Source organism: Penicillium angulare (assembly GCF_028827245.1).
Source record: "Penicillium angulare strain IBT 27051 chromosome Unknown utg000003l_segment0_segment0, whole genome shotgun sequence".
Classification (NCBI taxonomy): Eukaryota; Fungi; Ascomycota; class Eurotiomycetes; order Eurotiales; family Aspergillaceae; genus Penicillium; species Penicillium angulare.
Window position 1 is genome coordinate 5,103,970 of NW_026623162.1, and position 24,147 is coordinate 5,128,116.

General features: G+C 46.6%; 8 protein-coding genes across 8 annotated transcripts; 5 read left to right on the top strand and 3 right to left on the bottom strand.

Annotated features, from left to right (window-relative positions):
* Positions 1-561: 561 nt before the first annotated feature.
* Positions 562-1,803, top strand: N7478_003922 (uncharacterized protein; the record flags this gene model as incomplete). The annotated part of the gene is made up of 1 exon (XM_056920136.1): positions 562-1,803. The coding sequence occupies one exon, from the start codon at positions 562-564 to the stop codon at positions 1,801-1,803; it is 1,242 nt and encodes a 413-aa protein (XP_056783294.1).
* Positions 1,804-4,415: 2,612 nt separating this feature from the next.
* N7478_003923 (uncharacterized protein) lies at positions 4,416-4,709 on the top strand (the record flags this gene model as incomplete). Its single annotated transcript, XM_056920137.1, has 2 exons — positions 4,416-4,606; positions 4,661-4,709. 2 exons carry the CDS (start codon positions 4,416-4,418, stop codon positions 4,707-4,709), a joined length of 240 nt encoding a protein of 79 aa, XP_056783295.1.
* A 651-nt stretch (positions 4,710-5,360) lies between these two features.
* On the bottom strand, positions 5,361-7,131 carry N7478_003924 (uncharacterized protein; the record flags this gene model as incomplete). The annotated part of the gene is made up of 2 exons (XM_056920138.1): positions 5,361-6,027; positions 6,089-7,131. The coding sequence occupies 2 exons, from the start codon at positions 7,129-7,131 to the stop codon at positions 5,361-5,363; spliced, it is 1,710 nt and encodes a 569-aa protein (XP_056783296.1).
* A 1,560-nt stretch (positions 7,132-8,691) lies between these two features.
* Positions 8,692-10,558, top strand: N7478_003925 (glycoside hydrolase family 71 protein; the record flags this gene model as incomplete). Its single annotated transcript, XM_056920139.1, has 5 exons — positions 8,692-8,718; positions 8,783-8,973; positions 9,164-9,212; positions 9,267-9,825; positions 9,897-10,558. 5 exons carry the CDS (start codon positions 8,692-8,694, stop codon positions 10,556-10,558), a joined length of 1,488 nt encoding a protein of 495 aa, XP_056783297.1.
* A 1,132-nt stretch (positions 10,559-11,690) lies between these two features.
* Positions 11,691-12,785, bottom strand: N7478_003926 (fungal specific transcription factor domain-containing protein; the record flags this gene model as incomplete). The annotated part of the gene is made up of 1 exon (XM_056920140.1): positions 11,691-12,785. One exon carries the CDS (start codon positions 12,783-12,785, stop codon positions 11,691-11,693), a length of 1,095 nt encoding a protein of 364 aa, XP_056783298.1.
* A 733-nt stretch (positions 12,786-13,518) lies between these two features.
* On the top strand, positions 13,519-15,948 carry N7478_003927 (glycoside hydrolase family 31 protein; the record flags this gene model as incomplete). Its single annotated transcript, XM_056920141.1, has 1 exon — positions 13,519-15,948. One exon carries the CDS (start codon positions 13,519-13,521, stop codon positions 15,946-15,948), a length of 2,430 nt encoding a protein of 809 aa, XP_056783299.1.
* Positions 15,949-19,055: 3,107 nt separating this feature from the next.
* On the top strand, positions 19,056-21,260 carry N7478_003928 (alpha-galactosidase D; the record flags this gene model as incomplete). The annotated part of the gene is made up of 5 exons (XM_056920142.1): positions 19,056-19,165; positions 19,217-19,515; positions 19,574-19,630; positions 19,680-20,478; positions 20,528-21,260. The coding sequence occupies 5 exons, from the start codon at positions 19,056-19,058 to the stop codon at positions 21,258-21,260; spliced, it is 1,998 nt and encodes a 665-aa protein (XP_056783300.1).
* Positions 21,261-22,066: 806 nt separating this feature from the next.
* On the bottom strand, positions 22,067-23,143 carry N7478_003929 (uncharacterized protein; the record flags this gene model as incomplete). Its single annotated transcript, XM_056920143.1, is given in 6 exon segments — positions 22,067-22,315; positions 22,332-22,481; positions 22,503-22,718; positions 22,847-22,909; positions 22,949-23,070; positions 23,089-23,143. The coding sequence occupies 6 exon segments, from the start codon at positions 23,141-23,143 to the stop codon at positions 22,067-22,069; spliced, it is 855 nt and encodes a 284-aa protein (XP_056783301.1).
* Positions 23,144-24,147: the final 1,004 nt, after the last annotated feature.

The following is a 24,147-nucleotide window of genomic DNA, read 5'->3' on the forward strand; positions in this document are numbered from 1 at the left end:
TCAAGTTCAAGTTGATGCATCGTCCCGGATGAAACCGAATATGTATGCGATCGGCTCGCACCCAATAGTAATCAGGCATCACTCGTAGGTACGGAGCACTCCGCAGAGGTAAGTATATGTAGATAACCTCTGATCGATCATGCACCAGGCGGCCCACTTAAGCCACTTACGCCCCCTGCCCTACTTAGATTAATACGCCCGCGATCAATTTCTCTTTTCTTTCTTCTCCGTACTTTAAGGGGGCGCCCAACTGCCCTTCCGTACTATACGGGACGATCCGCGCCAGGAGCCAGATTTTCTAACTGGTGGAGACTTCGGGATTGAAACTCCAATCCAATAGAAGCTCTGGATCCCACTGAATCAACGCCAGCTGCATAGTGCGAAATCCTTCCAGCGGATGCCGACTCGCACTCTGCCCGCCGATTAGCCCCGCTTGCGGATATTGAGCCACCTTTTTCTCCCTTAATATTAATCCCAGACCATTTGCCTCCATTCCCTCTCCCCCCCCTCCAAATTCCTTTTTTCTTCACTCTTCTGGTGGCATCCTCCAAATCCGCTGCTATGGAGGACGGTTCAGTCAATCCAATTTTGGACTATGTCCAGAAATTGACCCGGACGAAGAAGGGTCTTCCACATGCGCAACCCGTCTGCGTATTAGCGTCCCTCAAGATCACAACCGCTGCCGAACTCCTGAAATTGGCAGCGGAGCTCGGCCCCCACATGACCATTTTCCAAATCCAAGCCGACAGCATTAACGACTGGCATGAAGGTGTCATCGAGCAGTTGGTATACCTTTCTAAAAAGCATGGGTTTATTCTATGGGAAGGGAGCCGGATTTTAAATGCGACTTTTGCTGTTCCTGAGATGGAAGCCGGGGGCACCCAAAGCCAAATGAATCACGCCTTGATCAATATGATCACAAGAAGATACGTCGGGGGACACCTGAAAGCAGCAGAATGGTCGGGCCTTTCGACATCATGGGCAGCCAGTGTGCCATATAATCACCAGGAGAAAGATCTCCTGATGCCCTCTCTGCGAAAAGCGGTTCGTCAAGTCGTTTCAAGCACCGCCAAAACAATCCAAACCGAGATCTCCGCCGCCGAAGAATCCGAACCCATCCCCGATCACCTGGAAGTTCCCTTATCACCACCCTCCACCGGCGGCTGGTCGGAATTTAGTGCAGAAAATATGGGCCTTGCGCTACGAAAAATGTCAACTATCTCCGTGACCGAGTCCACCACAACCCAGCCTTTTGTGCAGACAGACGAAGGCATTCCTCCTCCACCTTCTCATTCTCGAGGTATGGTCTTATGCCTGCCACCATCATCGACAAACACTCCATTCAAGCCCGATTTTCGCCAAAGTACACTAGTGGCTGCGTGCGCCAACCCGGACTTCGTGGTTGGTGTCGTTTGCACCGAGCCGTTATACTGCGCATACGCAGGAAATACTTTAATAGAACTCGCCACTGCGAGTGATCAGGGTGTTTTTGATAAGAATGGGGACAGTGTTCTTCTTTCATCTCCATACATCGATACCGAGTGTACCCCGGCTGTGTTTTCTCTTGTTCCTCCAGATGTTATTGTTGGCGATGCTGGCAGCGACGACGACGACGATGAAGAACCCAATGAAACCCACGAACACGAGTCGGATGACACTCCAACTATCACAAAACTATATCGACTTATGGATCAAGCCTTCGAATTACGAGAAGCAAGTCGTCAACAATACACTCCCCCATCTGAAGCTCATCATCAATATGGTCCTAATTTATACCATATCCCCGTTGTCATTCTTCCTTAAACGCATATCCTGGATGTCAGCTTCTCAGCTTCGTTCGATCGAGCTCCACATTTTTCAACGCCCCCACGTCTCTTTCTGTTCATTTCTCACTTTTCTTTTTGTCAATCCGGAGTGCCTTATCTGTTCTCGGTTTTAACGAACCTCAGAACAACTTGCATTGCGCTTACTGGACGTGGAACGGGTGTTTTGTGCCAAAGTCATCATTTACTTCCATGATGTCATTTCTACTTTGAATGCTTAAAGCATTTTATACCAAGGATGCGGTTATAAAAGGATGCGCTTCTGAAAGAGTCGACCCAAACATTACAATGAGCGGTTTGCGATCCATATACCTAAAACCTAACATATCTATGTACAGATACCCCCTTTGACCGAATATACGCCTGGCAGCATTTTAATATTGCACAATAATTCACACCTAAATATAGAAAGATGGCTTATCGATCTAAACCTAAACAGCTTTGATTGGAAGTTGCATGCGGAGTAAATCTTTCAAACCCACCTGCATGCTTGCTCGCAGTAAATCTTCAAATAGCGCAAGCTTAGCCAGCTTCTCCCCCACTTGGGCTGTGTATGTTTGGCCCCCTAAGCGGCTGGCATTGTACTGTTGCATGGGGCCGGCTGCCTGGGGCTGCCCGATAAACTAACCAACAATATTAGCAGGTCTTCGGGCCAGGTGGGGCGGGTTGAGTATAAGAAATATAAGAAAGAGAAGAAGAGTGCCTGGCAAATTGCACGGTCGGTCAGTAGTACAGATGGAGGGAAACCAACTACCGAATCCACACCTTCTAATCTTATGCGGAAGCCGAAGCTGCGTCTAATACCATGGCATAAAAATCGCCGCATGTCCCGCCGAGATGCGATACAACTTCAAGCGCGCACAAGGGCTATGCAATTGATGTTCTCCTAGAGCCACCGAAAGACGGAAATTCTAGAAACGCAATCTTTGCGGCTATCTTTTACTTTGAGAATGCCCTTGCTGTGACAAGAAGTACCTTGAAGGACCTGGTGACTGAATCTTCTCAAGACAGGGTTCCCACTGAGCGCTATCATCCCCCGTACATAGGTATACCTGATTCGGAGGATAGGATCTCAGTTAGAAAACGCCCCTAAATACATTGATACAATTGATACTATAATGCCACTTCTTTAAGGTTTAGCTCTAGACTAGAATAAGGCTTGAATAAGAATGGTCTAGTAGGGTTAGCCGCATTTTGCCTTGATGCTCGTGAAAGTGACCGGGAAAAATGTTGCAGTTTATCTCCCAATTTGAGAAAGGAAACAAGATAAAGAAATCCATGAGGTCAGTCAATCACCAAGGTTATTGATGATCAACGTCATAGAATGATAGATGCCGGATGCCTTTCCCACATGGTGCGAGGGTTGAGCAGACAACCCCCCTCTGGAACGAGATCACAGGTGTCCCAGCTACAACAGCGAACACAGGTGATATGGACGATAGCCAGGTTGCTCAATTGTATGTTGGGACGCCCGATTGACCCATTCGACAATTGAGATAATTTGAACAGTTGTGGATTCCCGCAGTAGCACATGTTCAAGTGGCTCTCATTCTGATACGACTGGACCCGATTATATGAGATTTGGAGAGCCAGCAGTGGCAATTGCAGTGGGGCATCTTTAACATTTCTGTTGGGAGATCGAGTCGCGCCCCTCCTTTCCAAGGCAATCTAGGTTAGTTACCTACTATATCAATTAGTCAACGACAAGCCTGTACCTATTGCACCTGGCTGTACCACAATGAAGATGTTGCACGGTGGGGTTTATTAACTTTCCATGTTTTCTGGTATTCTGAACTGTATCCTTTGTATACAAATATTCTATTTAATCATAGACAATTAAAGCCGGAATGGGTGAAACTATTATCTGAAAACTTTTATAATCCATGGATGTGGCTGGAGGGGGCGTGCACGGCTTCTGCTAATTACCTTAATCATGTAGAGTGGGGCCCGATCAAATAAGACAGCTATGCACGTTCGTTCAACAGCTTCCCTGATTTAATAGTTCGTTGGGAACAAGTTCTTCGCTAGGTTGGAAAATCTTGGAAGCTAGCATATCGGGCTGCATGAGCTCAAGGTGATGCCGTCGCACCCAATCAATTGAGTCATACTTGCATTCATGGATGCCGTGCGACCCGAGTGATAAACGAAATAAGAGTGGCCGCGGAGATTGATTAATTGTTCGATTTTTGTTCTAGATCGCGTAGCCCTGTCAAGGGAAAATCACGCATAGAGTAGTGCAGCAGGCTATAGATAAGAAGTCAAATTTTTCGATCGGGTGATACGACGATCAGGCTGTTCTCGGCCTAGACTGGTGGCAATTCCAAGGTTCCTCTCGCGGGCCGAATTCATGTTACCACACAGAATTGTTATTTTCGGCATCACCGTTGATAACGGACAAAAAAAATAGGGAAAAGAGCTAACCAGATATATGCTAGGGAGGAAAGGGAAAAAGATATTTAAGATTGTTGAATCACCAGTAACAAAACATCATCCAGCATCAATCAATTCACTCTTCCTCCAATTCTAATACCATTTTCGGTATCTCACCATCCAGACTAAACCAAGTCTCCCAACCTCCATCCACATAACAAAATGGTTGCTGTTCCTCTTCTCGGCGATGGCCCCTACGGCACCAACCTGAGCTCTGCCCGCTCTAGCACTATCAGTGCCTTCACTGCTCCTAAGCTCGTTGCCGAAAGCAACAAGGTTGCCCAGTCTGCCAACACCTCTCAAACCTCTGTGGCAGCAGCTGCCCCTCGCCGCCCCAACTGGTTCTCGCGACAGTAAGATCAAATCCTGCTTTTTCTTCTTTGATATACGCTAACGAACCCACTTAGGGTCAGCAAACTTGAAGTTAACCTGCATGGCAAATCTGTGTCGGTCTAAGGCTTGTGGGCGGGCCCACATCAATGCCGAGAATGCCATTGGCTAGGACGATTTTAATACTGGAATGACTAATTTGATGGAAATGTATATAATATAATAGAGAATTAATATTGTTGTGAACTAAATATTTTATTTCGTCTGTAATGGCAAGTCGGACTGGTAGTGCAATCCCTTCTGTATGTAAGTGTTGCGACTAAATTCGTGCACTGAAACAATTCTACGGCTGTTCGGCACACACATGCAACGAACTGTACCTATTTTAAGAGTGTTGCGTGTTATTATGGATTTCATATCTCCGAGCTTCTTCGTCATCACCATGACTATTTCGATCAACAGCCTTTTCCAATGTGAATATTCAACCTGTACTAAGCCCATTAAACCAATTTGTGATGAGGGTTTTTGTTTACTACAAATGATAAACTGTATTAAGCGACGAATTGAAGGGTTGAGAGTAATTTTTGGTTCAATGGAGCTATTCTATGTGAGCACATGGTGGAAAGAAGATGGAATTGTGTGATAAAAACTACAAGCAGTTTACTAAGAGGTGGTAAGGTTCCAATCGAATTGGCCGATGGGCCGTTTCCCACACACGCCCAGCTCAGCATCATAATCAGGCTTTTGAATCATCAAGAACGGCAGATCCAATCTCAATTAATTTGAAGTCATTTTTTCCTCCGTAAGAACAGTGCTATCAGAGATAATTTCAAAGTTGTTAGAGCGAAATGGAGTGACGTTAAGCTTAGAAAACTTCCTGGCCGGGATTTGCTTCTCGAACAAAATATCAAGCTCGGGTGCAGTGCGTCCCTTAGGCTCTGGTAGACGGTATAATGACCAGACAAAGCAAATGAGGCAGAAAGGTGCCCAGATAAAACCTCCTTTGCCCTTCAAATTCCATGCAGTGGGGTTGAGAATGGGAGGATTAAGGAAGTTGGCGATGATGCTGGCGATGTTATAGCAGTTGCGGGCGAGAACTGCACTCTTGATCCGCAAGCGAGTGGACGGAATCTCAGAGATAAGACAGTAAGTGACGGGACCTACCGTCAGGTCGTAAGTGAAAACAAACACCAAAAGAAGAGCAGCCGACGAGTAGCTGAGTCCCGGGGTGGTATGGCTTGGGATACCCAGAAAACCCACCAACATCAATACCGTGAACATAATCCCAAGTCCCGTAACAAAAAGTTTTCTCCGACCAACCCGCTGCATGACAAACCATGAACAGACCGTGCCGCACCACCCGATGGCATTGACCCCAAGACCAAAGTCAAATGATTGATTATTGGTGAAGTTTATCTGCTGGAGAAAATAGACTATATTGCCTCTGTTGGGGTTCACTTTTAGCCGTGGAATACTTCCGCAAGCAGGATACGAGCCAAACTTACCCATACCAGATCCCACAAAAAACTTGACAACACCAGACAAAGCAGACGATCTCGGTACGTCGCCTATCAACTCCTTTAAAACAATCCCCGTAAGAGACACCCTCACGGGTTAGCTTTTCGTGAGTATCGGTTATGATCATAAGAGCAAGGGCGTCATCGATATCGTACTTAGAGTCACCAGGCCGGGATAATTTAGACAGTGACCGCTTTGCATCCTCGAGTTTGCCGTGACGAACCAACCACCAAGGGGATTCAGGGGCGAAAAGAACGCCAATGATGATTGGAACGGGCCAGATCCATTGAATAGCATAAGGAATTCGCCACCCCCATTCGTCGGTGCGACCTAGGAGACCTCGCAGAATTCCAGTCGAGATGAATTGACCAGTGACCCAACACAAGTTGACATAAGTGGTGAGGTATGGACGAAGAATGATAGGGCTAACCTCGGCGGCGTAGGTAGTTGTCAAGATTTGGAAAGCACCCCAAGGGATTCCACAGAGAACCTCCCCGGCGAATAACATTCCGATATCTTTGGCGAAGACCATGATGAAAATAAAGCCGATAAGCGAGATCAAGGCGCCAAGCATGGTCTTCTTGTAACCCCATCGATCCGCAATAATACCGGCGATAAGAAGGCCCAGAATTTGTCCGACATTAGTTCCGTTCTGCAGGCCGGTTTGCCAATTGGATGTGACCTGATAGCCACCTTCCTTGGATGGAACACCAAATCGCTTCTGAAAGGTCGGATAAGCGTAAAATGAGCCGAGCAAAGAGGTGTCGTATCCCTCCATGATGATGGCAAGGGACAAAACAAACGAGAAAAAAACCGCTTTTGGAAATTGCTTGAATGCATCCCAGTTGGTCAAGTGATGTTCAAAATTGGACGCGCGACGGGCCTTCTCGATGAGGTTGGCAAAGTCCGGAATCTGCTCAGCCATCTGGAAAAGAACTTCGTCTTCAATTCCGATGGTGTTCTCCCCCAAGGACTGTGACGGCACGGCGAGCTTGTGCTCAACATGAGTGGCGGCCTTCAAGTCCTCCATCTTGAAAAAATCGGGTTGAGGTGCTGCGGTGTTCTGAAAGCCAAAAAATACGAAAAGGGAACACTTATCCTGGCAAGTTCACCTTAAGGAAGAATGCGCTTGCTTGTTTAGAAAGTGACTCTATGAGGAGGAGCATCGTCGTGTTTATATCATAATTTCTTACCCTAAGGTAACAGCGCTTTTCACTTACGGGGCGCTCTGTGCACAAGTGCTCGATCAAACGCCACACGGTCGCTGAGATTATTCTTTTGCGGGGAAACTTTGGAGAATACAACTGAAAGAGAAAAGAGAGAGAGAAAGGCGAATTCTCTTTCCGAAATGGTGCATTGACGAGCATTGGAAAGATTGAGTGCGATTGAATAAAGCGAGGGAGGGGTATGATTGGATGGTTTCCGCTATTTCTTTCGCTGTATTTATCGGTGTATCTGAGCGCCAACTTGACGAGCGGAGAGAGGCTGGGTCAAGCTTTGCTGAGATCTGCTAAGAGCTACTGATATGGGGGATACACGACAAACCAAACCAAACACAGTAATTCGATCGTAATAGGAAGACACTCGAGAGTGTGGATAATCTTGAAAAGGAGAAGAAAGAGAAAAGAAACATTGAAAAAAGGGAAAGATCTGCCTCAGGGCGACAATACTACATACTCAAACATACTGTGAACAGGAAATTAGAAAGCGTCCCTGACATTGCAACCTTGGAAACGTCAAGGTTTGAACAAATCCTGTGATGTCTCGGCGAGTGTGATCCCAACTTTGTCCCGATTAAGAGTAGCTTCATCATAAGCGAACGAGCTGGAAGTTCATCATGGCAGTCACAAGGCCGAATACGGGACTCGGACTTGAGCGGAACTGGATCCTTGTAGTTTGGATTAAACTAGTTCAGCCACAAATGACCCCTATTCGCAAAATTTGGAAAGAGGGTGAAGTTTGTTAATTCCAAGTTGAACCTTGGGGCGAGCCCAGCGACAGCCCTCGTTATGAATATCGCTTGCTTTTTCGGCTTAATTTTCTCTTGTGGCTCACCCAGGCCTTGAAGTCGACTCTCATACATGTGTTGTGAATCCGATTTTCATCTGTTCACTTTCTATGTTAATTGAATATTGACTTTAGAGCTAATATCATCTGAAACCCCGTTCTGCACTTTCGACTTTGACGATTCTGCGGGGTGTGGGGATGGTTCTTCAGCGTAGTATCGACATGAATACTAGTCACACTTATATAAATCACCAGAATATTCTCCCAAGTCGAGTTAGACAAATCTACATAGGCAGGAATTTAATACGAGTTCCTGGCCATCTGAAGATAAAAGTCCTATCTGGACCCATTACCTACTAGGTAAATCCCCTCCTGGGCTACGCTTTGCCAGTAATGCGTTTCCCGCAATTGATATTTTTGGGGGTTTATGCCCCCTTCCTCAGTACCGCTGCTGTTATCAGTCAGCGTTCTATATCCCAGGGATGGTCGCTACAATCGGCCGCCACTTGTCCCAGTGGCAGCAGCTCATGTGGGGAAGGGGGATGCTGTCCTAGCGGCCTCTATTGCTTTACAGCCCAGACAGATGAAGCCGCCTCGTGTTGCTCTTCCGGTAAGAATATACTGTACCAACTGCATATTTTACTTTTTGTACTTTCTTTTGACACCATTCATAGACTCTGCTTGTGTTGGTGCCATTGAGGGAGCGCCCAAATGTGCTGATTCAAGCTGGTCTCTTTGGCAAGGGTTCCAGGGCAATGATTTCTGTTGTCAGGTCGGTCTCATTGGTATTTATCAATCCAGCGGGAATGTTGCAGGAAGTTGCGTTGCCTCCAGCCAGGTTGGTACAGCAACGACTGCTCGACTTGTGAGTTAATCAAGCATTAACAAAAATCAAACCTCCGCCCAAAGGTTTGGAACTCGAGCAGTTCCCACTGACCTGTAATAAAGGTGTCAACTGGGACTGGATCTTCTGCTACTTCAACGACCACAACCACAACGTCAAAAACCACAAGCGCTTCAAGCACTTCAAGCACAGCTACACACTCTACTACTAGGACAACGGCACTGCCAGCCAGTACCAAGGCTGTATTTGCTCACTACATGGTACTTGAGACCTTGTGATTCCCATTACGCTAAGGCTTTCCTAATCGTAGATAGGTCGGCTCAATGACTTCAGCGGAGGCTGTGATTGACGTGCAAGATGCCATGAACGCCGGGTTTGATGGATTTGCTCTCAATACTCACACAATAAGCTCTTCTGACACGTGGAATACTGATGCGCTTGGCTACCTCTTTGCAGCCGCAACAGGAACAGACTTCAAGTTATTCATCTCTTTTGACATGAGTTGGGGGTTGGATGTCACGCAGCTTGCAGCTTTCATGGCGCCATATGCCTCTCAAAGTGCATACTACATGGTAAATGGTCAGGCTTTTGTTAGTACCTATACGGGAGGCACCATTTCTAATTCCGCTTGGGACTCGGGTTTCATTGAGCCTCTAGCATCAACATATGGAATCACTCCTTTCTTCGTTCCCAATTTTGATGATTTTTCTGGTTATCCGACCGGTGTTTTTAGCGCCTATCCGATTCTGAATGGTGTCTACAGTTGGGAGTCGGCATGGCCATCCCCTGGAACTATCCCTGCCAATGTCAGTGATAGTGTAGATTCGGCTGCCTTGCAGGAAGCGCATGCCGCTGACAAGGTTTACATGATGCGTGAGTCCGCCCAGAGAACCAACCAACTTTATTTGTTCGAGCGATAAAGGCTAAGAAGACCTTGAACAAAGCCCTGTCATCCTACCAGTTCAAATATCTCGGCAGTGGCCAAGACTGGTATCGCATCGGGGAGGTGAATATGCCTGAGCGCATGGGCCAGGTCTTGCAGCTGCAGCCTGACTTTGTTGAAGTCATCACCTGGAACGATGCGGGAGAGTCTCACTACGTAGGCGACTTCTGGCAAGAACAAATTGACGGCACTACCATTGGGGACTATGCAGACGGCTTCGATCATAAAGGCTGGCTGCAGATTATTACACCTTTCATCAAGGCCTACAAGGCTGGCGCAACAAATATTTCCCAGATTTCTCCACCAAACAACACCCCCGTTGGAACCCTTTGGTATAGAACTATCTTGACTACTGCCAGCTGCTCCTCCGCCATTTCCAACTATCAATCAGCACTTGACACCATGAACTTTGCTGTCATCCTTCCTTCTTCTGGCTACACGATCAATGTTTACAGTAACAGCAATCTCATTGGCACATTTCTTGGCCAGAAAGGATTAAACTACAACAGCGTTCGGGGGCTTGCGGTTGGCAGTGGACAGATGATTGAAGTGCTTGACAGTTCGAATGATGTTGTGGCATCGGCCACGGGAACCAAGAGTGTATTGGCTCAAAGTCTGAACGCGACCTGCAATTGGAATTATGAAGTAGTGGGACTCTCTTGAGACCGCGTGGACTTGCAGATGTCGGAGAACAGGTTGATGCGCTCCAAGTTTTGTATTTTCGCATTGGCGACTAGTATTTTCAGACATGAATTTGGATCCTACTGATCTACTGCAAACCAAATCACCCCGGGGAAGTTCTTTTTGAAAATATGCCTACGTACATACTACGTAATTTGTAAAAATAGAAGGCTAGAGTGCCGCCCATACGCGCGTCCCAGTGGATTCATCAATTCACCGAATGTTATCCATGAAGATCGATAAGCCATGGAGAACAGAGAATATACGATTACATGGCCCGGACTTAGAGCGAGCCAAGGCTTTGCACTTAGCCAGCATTGATTTTGTATTGTCGAAGCTTAGCACTAAATATAGTTACTTTACTCACTAGTAGGTATCTACCTAGTAGTACTTGTATCCTTCACTTTTCAACTGCTAACTTGCGGGGATGATGTATTACCAAACAGACACGGAGTAGTAGGAGAGGGCTGCATATAAAGAGTAGCCCTGCGAGATTTGCCCTTGCAAGGTTCCAGTTCCATTGCTAGTAGAATATACTTTCTTTTCAAAACTTGGTTGGTTCGCAAAACTTTGGAATGTTAATTTTGGCAGATTGGCGCCGCTGTTTACATATGATAGCAGCTACTGGGTTAAATTTGGCGCCAAAATTGAACCGACTTCGCGTACCAGTGGATTCTTCAAGTTGTAGACTGGATGAGTAGTAACCGAGTCCACATATTCTACCGCAGTTACATTAAGAATATATGGAGAACTTGAATTAAATATCACCGTCGTAAAGAAGCAATTAATATTCATCCCATATGATTGGCTCAAGCTTCTCCGCATCCTGTTCAGGGCATTCCAGCATAACGGGAAGTGTATTTGACGACGGAATAAGTGACAAGCGCTGATGCAGCAAGCATAATCTCTCTGATTTTATCCCCCCAACTTGTGAAAGTAGCTGTTCTATTGATAGAACGGCATCCAAAGGTCCAAATTGACAGACCCGGTGGCTTAAAAGGTTGGGCATACACAACATGACGTCGAGTACAGAGTTCGCGACCTGCAGAAGTTTTATTTCCTATTTCAAGATCAATTGATAAGGATAGATCCCAACATTCAAAGCAAGTGAAGTTCAATGACTCACCATGCCGTATCCATGGCTGCGTAATGAATCAGTAGATACGTGCGAAAGGGACTCCAAATAATCCTTCGCAATGGATAAGGGGTAGTCAAACGTTAGCGGCTCAATAGAAGTCGATGAGGAGAGCATGAAGCGAGAGGCAGAATACTGCCATAGCAAAGTACGGACCCAGGCGGAAGTAGTCAAAATATCGACATATCGAATTTCGGACGTGAATTCGAGCCCAGGGATTTTGACCTGGATTTGGTTTTGGATATCCCATATTCGATCTTTCGAATACATGTCCGTTGCTTCGATAGCTTTGTTGGTGGTAGGTGGTAAGATAAGAGGACGCTGCACATGCAAGAATAATTGAACAAGAGCGCAGAATCCTGCATGAAGATTGCCTTGGGTAGTATCTCTCTCCACTTCGGGCAGATTTTTAATTCTTTGCAGTGTGATGGGTAGATCATGTTGAATACAAAATGTCCTATCACTGAATAAGTCCGCATCCCTTGTTTGGGATTCGACATCATTCCCAGACGAATAATGAACTAACCTTTCGGTCACAAAAAGAATCCAATAGCATCGAAGCTCCAATTGCCATTCCTTTGACTGCACCGCATCAGATCGATTTTGACACAGATGCAAAAGGTCTGCAAAAGTTATTGCCTCACGGAGGGAGATAGTTGCTGGTGTGATCTGATCTCGATTGGCATAGTACATGTGAAGGAAGACAGATGTCACCAAAGCCTGCAGAGATGGCTCTTGGTGGTGGTGGTGTTCAAGACGAATACGAAGACATTCTTTGGCAAAGTCGTCCGCTGTCACGGAGAGATCTTCGGGGTACGGAGTCGGTGCAAGCCAAAGTCGACTTTGTGCCAATGTCGCCGCACATAAAGCTGCTGCTAGGGCGTGTGAAGTTGGATTACTGTCCGGCTTCTTAAGCTGGAGTTTCAAATGCTCGACATCAACGATCGGCCAAATATCATAAAGCCTTTCTCGAAAAATATCGAAAACTGCATAGTAAGTTGAATCCGAAATACCGGAACTCGAGGTGTGAAGAACCGGAACTTCATACAGTGGGGTCGATAATGAGGTTGCCATTTCAATATTCGCTGTAGTTCCTCGTTGAATCTCCTCGATCTTTCGGGTAGTTCCCGACCGAGGCCCTTTGGGACCAGGTCTTTTGCGGACCCTCAAATATGTACAAGTCTGCTGTCTTAGAAGGCAAGTTTGACATGAATGCTGACGATCGCACTTCACCCGCCGCACAAAACAGCCATCACAGGGACTATCCATGATTCTCGGTGATTCTCCCGGATCCTGAGGATCCGGGAATTACAGCGAGAATAAATCATCGAGTTTTCTGCTGCAACCCCCGCCCGACCCACGTTTCTCTCTGGTGGCGTTTAGACAATTGCGGGGAAGTCAGAAAATAGAAGCAAAAGGGAGCATTTAAAGCCGCGTGAACTTAACCTTGGAGTGTTGGATTGCCCGGGGGGGGGGGGGGGACTGTGCACACTTATACACGCCTTCTGATTCCGGCTAAGTCCGGTCTAATTATGATCCACAGGTTCTAGCGAGAATTCCAGCGAATTGAATCTGGGTTTCATTGACGAGATTGTTGCTGGGTACACTACAGCCGTGATACAGTAGGTAGCGATGGAGACCTGTGGAAATCTGGATGGATCGATCATCACTGCCTGCCTAGGTGCCAGTGGGCAATGCGTCTATATATATCAATGCCTGATTTCCGCCAAAACAAATTGAAGATGGAAAATATACACTTCCAAAATTCAACTTGAAATTTACCAGGCAGCTGATCCATCCCGAGGTCATGCATCGCTATTCCTTTCCACACTCTCCCGTCGCTAATCCGGATGCGATTATTAGCGCTGGAAAACACCGTTTCACTGTCTTGACTGACGGTCTGCTTCGCTACGAATGGGCTGAAGATAACCAGTTTGAGGATCGCGCCTCGGTTCTTGCCATCAACCGCCAATTGCCCGTACCAGAATTTCGGGTTATAGAGGACCAGCAGGCTCTTCAGATCCTCACCTCTCGATTCCACCTCAGCTACGACAAACAAGCATTCTCTGCAAATGGTCTCAGTGCTGTCATTAAGGGAAACTATGGGCCTCATGTCAGCGTCTGGCGCTATGGAGCCCAGGCTTCAAATCTCGGTGGTACAACCCGTACGCTGGACGAAGCTGATGGCCGAGTCCCTCTAGAACCAGGCGTTATATCTAGACAAGGATTCGCGACTTTGGATGACTCAACGTCAATGTTATTTGATGATCATCAGTGGGTGACCACAAGATTACCTGGAATTCGCGTCGATGGCTACCTTTTCGCGTACGGTCACGATTATCGACAAGCAATCCAGGCATTTTATCTTCTATCAGGACCTCAGCCTCTTCTTCCACGATGGGCCCTGGGAAACTGGTGGAGTCGATTTCATCCGTACACTGCGGGTGAGTATCTGTCGCTGATGGATCGATTCAGCAAAAGTGAGATTCCTCTATCAGTCGCTGTTCTGGATATGGATTGGCACATTGTGCGAGATGAGCGTGTCAAGAAAGCTGGAGTGACAGGATGGACTGGCTACACCTGGAATAGAGAGCTCTTCCCCGATCCTAAGGCCTTTCTTGCGGAACTCCATGATCGAGGCCTACATGTTTCTCTAAATGACCACCCCGCGGACGGGATACAAGTTTACGAAGAACTTTACGAGAAAATGGGGATCGTGTTGAAGCATGATATGTCCATGGGGGACCCTATATCCTTCGACATCACAAATCAGTCATTCCTGGATGCCTTCTTTGATGTCCTTCATCGGAGAATTGAGAGAGACGGACTGGATCTATGGTGGGTGGATTGGCAGCAAGGGACACATTCCCGCATCCCTGGCATTGATCCACTCTGGGTTCTGAATCATTACCACTTTTTGGATAGCGCTCTTGATGACAAGAGACCCTTGACGTTTTCCCGATATGCGGGCCCGGGTAGTCACCGGTATCCTATTGGCTTTTCAGGCGATACCGTGGTATCATGGGACTCTCTGCACTTCCAGCCAGAATTTACAGCAACAGCATCAAACATCGGGTTTGGGTGGTGGAGTCATGATATTGGTGGCCATTTTCACGGGGAAAAAAACGACGAAATGCTCATCCGATGGGTACAACAAGGCGTTTTCTCTCCAATTTTGCGTCTTCACTCGTCGAACAACATTTTTAGCATCAAGGAACCCTGGAATCTTGAGTCGCAATATGAGCGGATAATGACAGAATATCTGCAGTTTCGTCATAGATTGCTCCCATATCTATACACCATGAATGTCCGCTCTGCTATTCAAGGGCTGCCACTTGTCCAGCCCATGTATTGGGGTTATCCCGAAAGCGAGGAGTCATACAATGTACCAAATCAATACATGTTTGGCTCAGATCTCATCGTGGTGCCGATCACTGCTCCTCAAGATCTCAAGTCCCGAAGATCTCAGGTCCTCGCGTGGCTCCCTCCAGGTAGGCATGTGGATATATTCACAGGTATGATCTATGATGGAGACCGTCGAATTTGGCTAAATCGACGCCTTGATGATTATCCCGTTTTTGCCTCCCAGGGTGCGATCATTCCCCTTGATAACGCGTCGGTTATCAAAAATGGCTGTCGGGATTCTGCCACGATCGAGCTCTTGGTTGTTGTCGGGGCAGATGGCATTTTCGAACTCGTTGAAGACGATGGAAATGGTCAATATACGGATCTTATTGATTTCCGCCGAACTCGCATCTCTTTTCATCAACATACCGGAGAGTTGCACATTGGGCGTACAAGCGGTGGGGATACTCCTTCTAGTGCCCGCCAATGGTGGATTCGCTTCCTCGGTTATGCACAATCAGAAGCGATACAAGTTTCTGTCGGAGATGAAAGCCGCATGATCAATGGGAAGGATGTGAAGAACGGGCTCCTACTTGATTTAGGATTACAACCTGAAAGCGCGTATATCATAGTCAAGTTGAAAGACTATCCTACAATGATGATAAACCATCCCCAAGTTCAAATCATCGACTTCCTGCGAGGTGCTCAAATTAAACTGGATCTTAAGGATGAAATTCGAAGAGTTGTCGAAAAGTCGGTGCCGAGATTCCTACAGATTGGAGATCTCCATGCCCTTGGCCTCGAAGGCGTAGTTTTGAATCCGATTCTGGAATTTCTCTTAGCTGACTCTCGATGGAAGTTGGATAACGAAATCCGAGAGATTGGGCTCTAGACTTCCATACTACTTATGCCGGTATTCTATGTACTTACAGGCCAAGTATTTCAATTCCTGCGTATGTGAAAGTGTGCCTACGTTTCTACCAGGATGGAGAAAGGGTGCGAAAAACAACAAATAACAACGTTGAAGAAGGGGAAGGAGAGAGGGAAGCTCTGCTACGTACATATAGGCTGCCCACTCTCCAGACCAACCATCTGATTGGTCTGTATCCGAGAGCGGGTCAAACCATACAAACGTCCAAACATGCTAACCTGCCCGTCCCAAGTCTCCATGTAGTTTTACTAAAATCTGTCTTGGCGGTGTAACGTAAACTCACTTTATTGCTTCCTCCTCCTTTGAGGCCTTTGTCATTTGCCTTTTAGCTTCTGCTTTCCATTGAGCCATGCGTGTAGTGACAAGAAAGAAGATAACTGAGTAATATCCAATAATAAGGGTATAGTAGGCATCAAAAGCGACCAGAAAGTAGCCAATTGCGAATACTAATACCTGGATTGCGGGGAGTAATTCATGACCGATCTACTCTTGGAATTCTGTGACGGATTTGACCTTGTTCAAAGCTGACGCGACTTCACCTGTACTCTTATCCTGATAGTAATCTAAGCCAAGAAGGTAGGCTTGTACCAGCCCTGTTTTCGAAATCTCCCTATAAGTATGCAGGCTCATTGGCATCCAAACTTTTGAGCGAAGAATGATCAAACCCTGGGGAAGGATATAGTAAAAAGTCCATACCAAGACCTGAAGCCATGGAATGCTGATAGTATCAGCCCCGTCTTGGACTTCCAGAGCTGTGGTAATGACCCTGATCTGAGAATGGGGTAGCGCTTTTACGCATAATTGGAGCACAATAAGAATGGCACAGGCCGCCACGATAGACTGAAGATAGCTTGACTTGGATGGCCACATGCAAGGGCCAAAAAGGTAAGTAAAAGCTCAAGTGATCCCACCAACTAGCTCTGAATCACAGAGGTGATTATCATCGATTCCTCTCTCCAAGTCGGGACTCAAAAGCGGATCGGTCTCTGATAAGCGTGATCTTGTGAATGAGATGCACTTGTAGTAGAGCCAATACAAGAAACATCAGAATCCGAACGCTATTGGAGATCACTTCTATAATCTCCCAGCTGGTAATACTCTCCACCGTGTGGGCCCCCGACGGTTGGCACACGATGGTGCGAGGTATAACACGACAATGAGCTGGCTAAAATACCGAGTTATATGGGTATGGCAACGATCCAACACACGAAAAGAGTTTTAGGCGAAGATTTAGCATCGAGCAGAGTCATCAAGGCCATCGTGTAGAAAAGAATAGAGCACCCGAGGTAGATCTATGATACTTAGCGTTATGCGAGTAAGAGTGACCATATCTCCTGAAACCATACCGCCATGGACTCTCCGGCCCACCAATGCTCAGACCAAGCCACTTTAACATGGATGATATAGCTCATAATATCCGCGACGTATGTCATGAGCACAAAAGCGGAGAGCCGCGTGAAGCACCGTCTAAAAGCTGTCAATCTTCTGTTTTCGTGACATGGGCATTTGTCTGGGCCCGAGGCGTTGTCCTTTTTCTTTTTCTTTTTATAGCAACTATAGGTTCGACCACGGACACAAAGATGGAGACGACTAAAAGGAGAATGGGGTAAAAAGCGCGCAAGGACTCGAATAACTCGTGACCTGACTGGGGTTCCATGACAGGCTGCCTTTCTGATGGAAAGGATTCGGACAGAGCGTCTGGTTGTAGATTGATGCCAGTCAAGGATTATGGAGCAGGCGCTAGATGAGATGAACTGCCTTATGACGAGCTACCAAAATCTGGAAACCTCGAATTGAGGGTAGAAACTTGACATTACCAAAGAAAAGTCCGTATCGAAAGGCAGATGGAATAAGTTGAACCTGAACAATGGAAGCCTTGTTCTGGTATTGTATTTATCCGATCCATTTTCGGTTTAAAGGCTTGAGTTCTACAAATATAGTTCATGGCTGACTTGTCAGGTGAATCTGTCTCCGTCGCGAGAGAGAATGCTCCTATATCGATTTGTTCTTTCCAGTCTTATTCGGTTAAGTTCGCATGTCAGGACTTACCGGACTTAATGGACTGGCCGGCGGAATGGGTAATGTGACATATCATCACATCACAAAGGATCTTAAAGCTGAATGGCCAGGACGGTGGGATTTGCCGTTTTTTACTTATTTTCCGCATTGGATAACTTCCTGACCTGGTTCGTTGAGTTTGCGACGCAAATCCTTTCGCTGCTTTCCGATAACTAATACTTGTCTGTCAGATTCTGACCCCACCTGCATGCTGTGGTCTTCAATTGATGATGATGTCAGCAGATGAAGAACTAAATTATCAAGAGCGTAGGCGGGAAATGGACGCTGTCACCCCTAATTCTCTTCCAGATGATGACGAATCGGATCTTTAAAGCTAGCCGTGCCTTATCCTACGGCCTGGACATCAAACACGACTAGCCACATTTGGTGTCCCGCCGTGAGAACACGCTGCAACGTCCAGGGTTCCACAGGAAAGATGAGCTGAACGTTTCTGGCGACTCCCCAGTCCATTTATCTTCTATTCTCTTTCTTCGCAATATATTGTCAACTGTGGTTTTTTTTGAAGACCAATACTTCGGGGGGCCATGGGTGGAGATCCCGTTGGACCAGAACTCCTTGTTCGCCAACAGCACCTTAGCTCATCATTCCCTCGGGCCAAAATCACGATGAATGCTTTCCTTCGGCACCCGATTGAAACAAGAATCGTGACAGAACATTCTCATTTATGCGAGCAAAGCCCCCCTCGAAAGAAACAACAGCCAGGACTCCCACGTGGCCACCCACCCTACAAGCCGCGGACCAGCATGTGGCTCCACGTTGAAGAATCAGTGCTGATTGGAACCTCTGCTGCAGAAATACCTCACAATTGGGGCATAAATATATGTTCTGCAGCTGTAGATCCTCTCACTTTCGGCACTACCCGTTTCGGTAATTTTCCGGGGGTACAGCGTCCTCAATATTTACCCCGCTGCAGGGAGATTGCACATGTGGAGGTAAAATCTATATAAATGACCAACCTAAGACGAAGAACTCTCAAAGATACAATCAAGATGTATTGCACGGCGATTTTGCTGCACACTTTGGTGGCCGCGCCTCTGGCCCTTGGGGCTGCTTTGAGAACACGACTCGACAATCGCATCGGGAAGACACCTCCGATGGGGTAAGCTTCTGAGGCAATACATCTTAATCCTAAAATGCTAACAATGTACAGTTGGAACACTTATAACCACTACTCCTGCTCGCCCAACGAGACAATTGTCAAATCCAATGCGAAAGCTTTGATTGATTTGGGCCTAGCCGATCTAGGTTATCGCTATGTCACAACTGATTGTGGCTGGACAGTCGCCAATCGCACTGCGGAAGGGTCATTGACATGGAATGAGACTCTATTTCCTAGTGGCTTCCCAGCTCTAGGTGAATATATTCATGATCTTGGATTGTTGTTTGGTGTCTATGAGGATGCGGGAATTCGGTCCTGCCAGACTAGTATCGAGCAGGCGGGGAGTCTGTGTAAGCTTCGAACATCCAATAAATTCTATAGAGCGGCGTATAATAATGAGTATATCAGCCTACGAGGCCCAGGATGCTGCACTTTTTACTTCCTGGAAGATCGATGCGTTGAAATGTAAGTGACCTCTTTTCGTCAAAACAGCAACCCAGCTGATGCCCTTCAGACGACAATTGCTTCTCCGACGCAGCAACTGGATACCCCAATGTCAATTACGAACCAAGTAAATCCCCCAGCCTCCGATTTGCGAATATGACAAAAGCTCTCGCGGCACAAAACCGCTCCGTGCTCTTCCAGATCTGCGAATGGGGCGTAGATTTCCCAGCCCTATGGGCACCAGCTGTCGGCCATACCTGGCGCATTGGCAACGATATTACCCCGGCCTGGCGAGCTATCTTCCGGACATTGAACCAAGCAGTTCCGCAGACGTCCTTTGCGGGTCCCGGCCAGTGGCCCGATCTTGATATGCTGGAAGTTGGGAATAACATTCTTACCACTGCCGAGGAACAAACTCATTTCTCTCTTTGGGCTATATTGAAGAGCCCACTGGTCATTGGTGGTGCTTTGAAGGATGAAGTCACTTCGATCAGTGCTGAGTCACTGGCAATCCTTTCCAACAAAGACGTTATATCTTTCAATCAAGACTCTCTCGGTGTCAGTGCTACTCTCAAGCGGCGGTGGTCTGAAAGTAGGTACGAAGTCTGGAGTGGCCCGCTGTCAGGCGGCAGGACCGTTGCAGCGCTGATAAACTGGGCTAACGAGTCCCGCGAGTTGACACTGAATCTCGCGGACGTGGAAGCCCAGGCTGCCGGCATGCTGAAGGACATCTGGACTGGCAAGACCGTTAGTAATGTCAAGAGTTCGTATACAGCGACTGTGGCCGCGCACGGTGTGATGTTAGTTGAACTCGGTGATACGACGGTGGCCGGTATTTACCCGACTTCGAAATTCGGAATCTCTAAACAGTGAGTACTCACGGGGAACAGGCTCAGCAAAACTCCTGACACTTTGTAGGAATTCGGTGACATTTGACTCGGTCTATGCAAACACAACGAGCGACAGCCACACGCTCGTAGTTAAATTCTCCACATCATCGAATACTGCAACAACTCTTATTGTCCAATCCTCATCGACCCAAGAAAAAACCAGTATCAAAGTCCCAGCATCTAACAAGACAGTCTCAAGCTCCGTATCATTATCTGCCGGCTCAGCAAACACAGTGACCATCAGTACAACTCTGTCCATTGAGTCTATCCAAATCCAAGCGCCAACAGGGATATACTACCCCTCCACCTCATTCACTCTGACAGGATCCGCCGAGCTCACTCAGTGTGGATCCGGCTACTGTCAACCAGTAGGATCAAAAGTCGGCTACCTTGACAGCACGAGCACCGCGAATGTCACCGTCCCCGCAAGAGTTTCAAACAGTACATCGTCCAAGTACGTGGAGTTGGACTATATCAACAACGATATCGCATTCTCAACTTCCTGGGGTCTTGGCTCGAACTCACGCAACATCACTATCTCGTTGAATGGTGGAAGCTCTGTTAGACTTGAGGTACCGCTATCTGGACGCCATAGTGAGCTCTTTGGGCCTGGACTTGGTTGGTGGGACACTGCAACGCTGGGTGTTTTGATTGATGGCTGGACGACTGGGGATAATGCGGTTGTTGTTGGGAACGAGGCCGGTAATGATGCTTTCCAGACCTGGGGTGCAGACTTTGTGGGATTGAGGGTCTTCGATTAGATTGATGGTTATGTTAGTTGTCTGTATTTCTCTGTTAGTCTCTAAACTCATCACTAGGCACTAACCAACACAGCGGCAGCAACCGGTGAAGAAATCTTAACCTATAAACCGCTTTGCTGGTGTCTGGGGTACAGTGACCTAATGCGAATCGATCGCGCCGACAGCGCGTGACGCCTGGTCTCGTGGGCCGCCGGTCTTGGCCTTGGGCAGATAATGCGGCTGATTCTCATTTGTAATTCAATGCTGAGTATAGATAGATATTGATATCGGATGGCTTGAGAGAATTAATCGATATATAGAAACCTTGGATGGACAGGATAGACTGGTAATGGCACTATGGTCTTTAGGAAACTTGACTCAACGCTGTATAGATTTTTAGTCGAAATACCCTATTTGCTTTATTATACCAACGAGACCCTCTTCCTCTCTTGCACATTAGTCGAAATCGTGCATTCTCTCTTTTCAAATTCTAGGGCATAGATGACTTTGTATTTCTGGATATATAGTGGTGGAGAAAGCATTGACAAACAAGGAATGCAATGATATACCATTACTAATAATCCGGCAAGACGCTAACACTTACTGTGAATTTCGGCAAACATCCTAACTTACAATGGAATATACTCCTGTGGTGCGTCGGTCCATGTAAATAATAAAATTGGATTCGTCGCTGATGATGGGTCATCCCGCCGAAGATCGTAATGTTTTCAGCAAGTCTCTTCAATTACAAGGCGCTGATGTGCAATAAGTTGCTTGGAACGTAATGATAAATTCTTCCTGTCATTGTTTTTATACAGCTTTTCTTTTCATAGACTGGTCTTAACATACGTACAGTACGCCTTAAACGGAACGGTAAACTTGATTTTATTGACCGGGCCTGCTGCGATTGCAACCTTGCGTACTGTCTTGTCTCCCACTTCCTCAAATATATTATAACCCCAGTTTGCGGGAAAGCTGAAGCGCTTGTGGCGTTCAAGACCAGTCAACTTGCCATATATGTTATCGGGAAGTGTCTTCACCTGGAGGTTGGCGGCAATGCGGGATGGTGTGACACTCTTCGATAGTATAAACAGTGCTGTGCTGAATACCCCAGCTTGCTAGAAGAGGGCCGGGGTCTATGCCTATCTCCTTCGCGACCTCTGCGACAACAGGATTATCCACAGTACGAGGCACCCTGGTCTGGTTATTGCCTAGGGGAGAGTATACTTCTATGATGTCACCCTTGCTGTTGTATTATTTGACTAGCTCTGGCTGCTGTAGGTATGGGTGGGCTTCGATCTGGTTGGTAGTAGGCACGATGTCGATCTTGTTGAGGGGATTATCTAAATGGCGAATATTGAAGTTGGAGATACCAATAGCCTTTACTTTTCTAATGGCGAGAAACTTCTTTATCTTCTTAAATGTATTAATGTAGTTAATATCCTCTAGCTCAAAAATACTATCCTCGTTGAGAGGAAACTATTTCTTGCTATCCTTAAAGGTACTGTATAGGTGTTATTAACTGATATGAAATCATGATGGGACAGCTTAAGTAGGAAACCAGCTAACTAAGGCTAGTGAATTAAGTATAAGTCAAGGTAGTTAACCTCGAGATCTTTTAAGGTCTTTTCTAAGGCCGGTAAGATATCTGTAGGTGTGTGCTTGGTGTTCTATAGCTTGTCTGTGATGAAGATCTCCTTACAGGCTACGCCAGACTTCTTGACACTAGTACCCACCTCGGTTTTATTGCGGTAAATTGTGGTATAATTAATATGACGATGTCCTTGCTTGAGTGTAACTTCTATTGTATTCTCAATCTTAAGAGGTTTGGCTTACTAGGTGCTAAAACCTATAGCAGGGATTTTGATACTAGTGTTCAGGGTGAAGTATGTCTGAATGGCCATGGCGAATGAAAGGTTAAAGGAGTAATAAGGGGGAAGACAAGGAAAGAAATAGAGAAGTTAATGGCAAATAAGATAACCAATGAAGAGTTTATCGAACTGCATTTTGGAACCAGACGCCACTCCGGTATGCGGAACGGATTTTATTCCTGATGAAGTCAAAAATGCTCCACAGGAGGTGAAGTCTCGCACACCAAGTTTTCCGACTTTATTCTAATGACGAAAGTTAATGGTTGCTGGGTCTCTTACCTTGTAGTGCGGATATTACCGATGTCTTGCAAATATCCGCCGACGTGCGGATTTCCAAGCGGAAAAAAGAAACCAAATCCGTGACCGTTTAGATTTCCGCTTTTGCCGTACTTGGCGTAGCCTATCAGTTTTACTACGGAATCCACAGCTGAAGCAGGCTACACTAGTACAACTCCGCGTCCTTGAAAATCATCATGTCTCATATCCCCTCACTTGATAGCCTTCCATTGCGCAAGGATGGCCCCCAGGCAATGCCTGAGGCCTGTTTGGAGCTACCGACGAATATGGGATGCCGAATCGACTGACTACAGAGGTCATGAAAACTGCATCTCAAGAAATCAAGATAGGCATGGGCATCTCCACCGACTTACCATTGGACTTCATGTCCAAGGCTTTTTCCGGAGAGCAGCATTTGAGCAAACCATTAAGAACAAGGCGCCAAGAGCAGTCAATGATGACACCTTTCACATTAACACCCATAAGCTCGCAGTGGGATGGCTTTGGGCACTATGGCTACCAGGAAAGCAAAAGATACTTCAACGGATATACTTTATATGACCTTTTTGCCTTTAATGTCAATGCGGTAGATTGTTAGTCCTCCGTGACTAATATTTGATTGTCGTAGCGTGAGTAGAGAGAGGCGGTGTCGTGGGGCGAGGAGTCTTACTAGACTACGCTGCTTGGGCGGAGACCAACATCGTATAAGTGGATTATTTTTCGACATAGGTCATTTCGGCTAGCACCTTCCAGTAGATTGC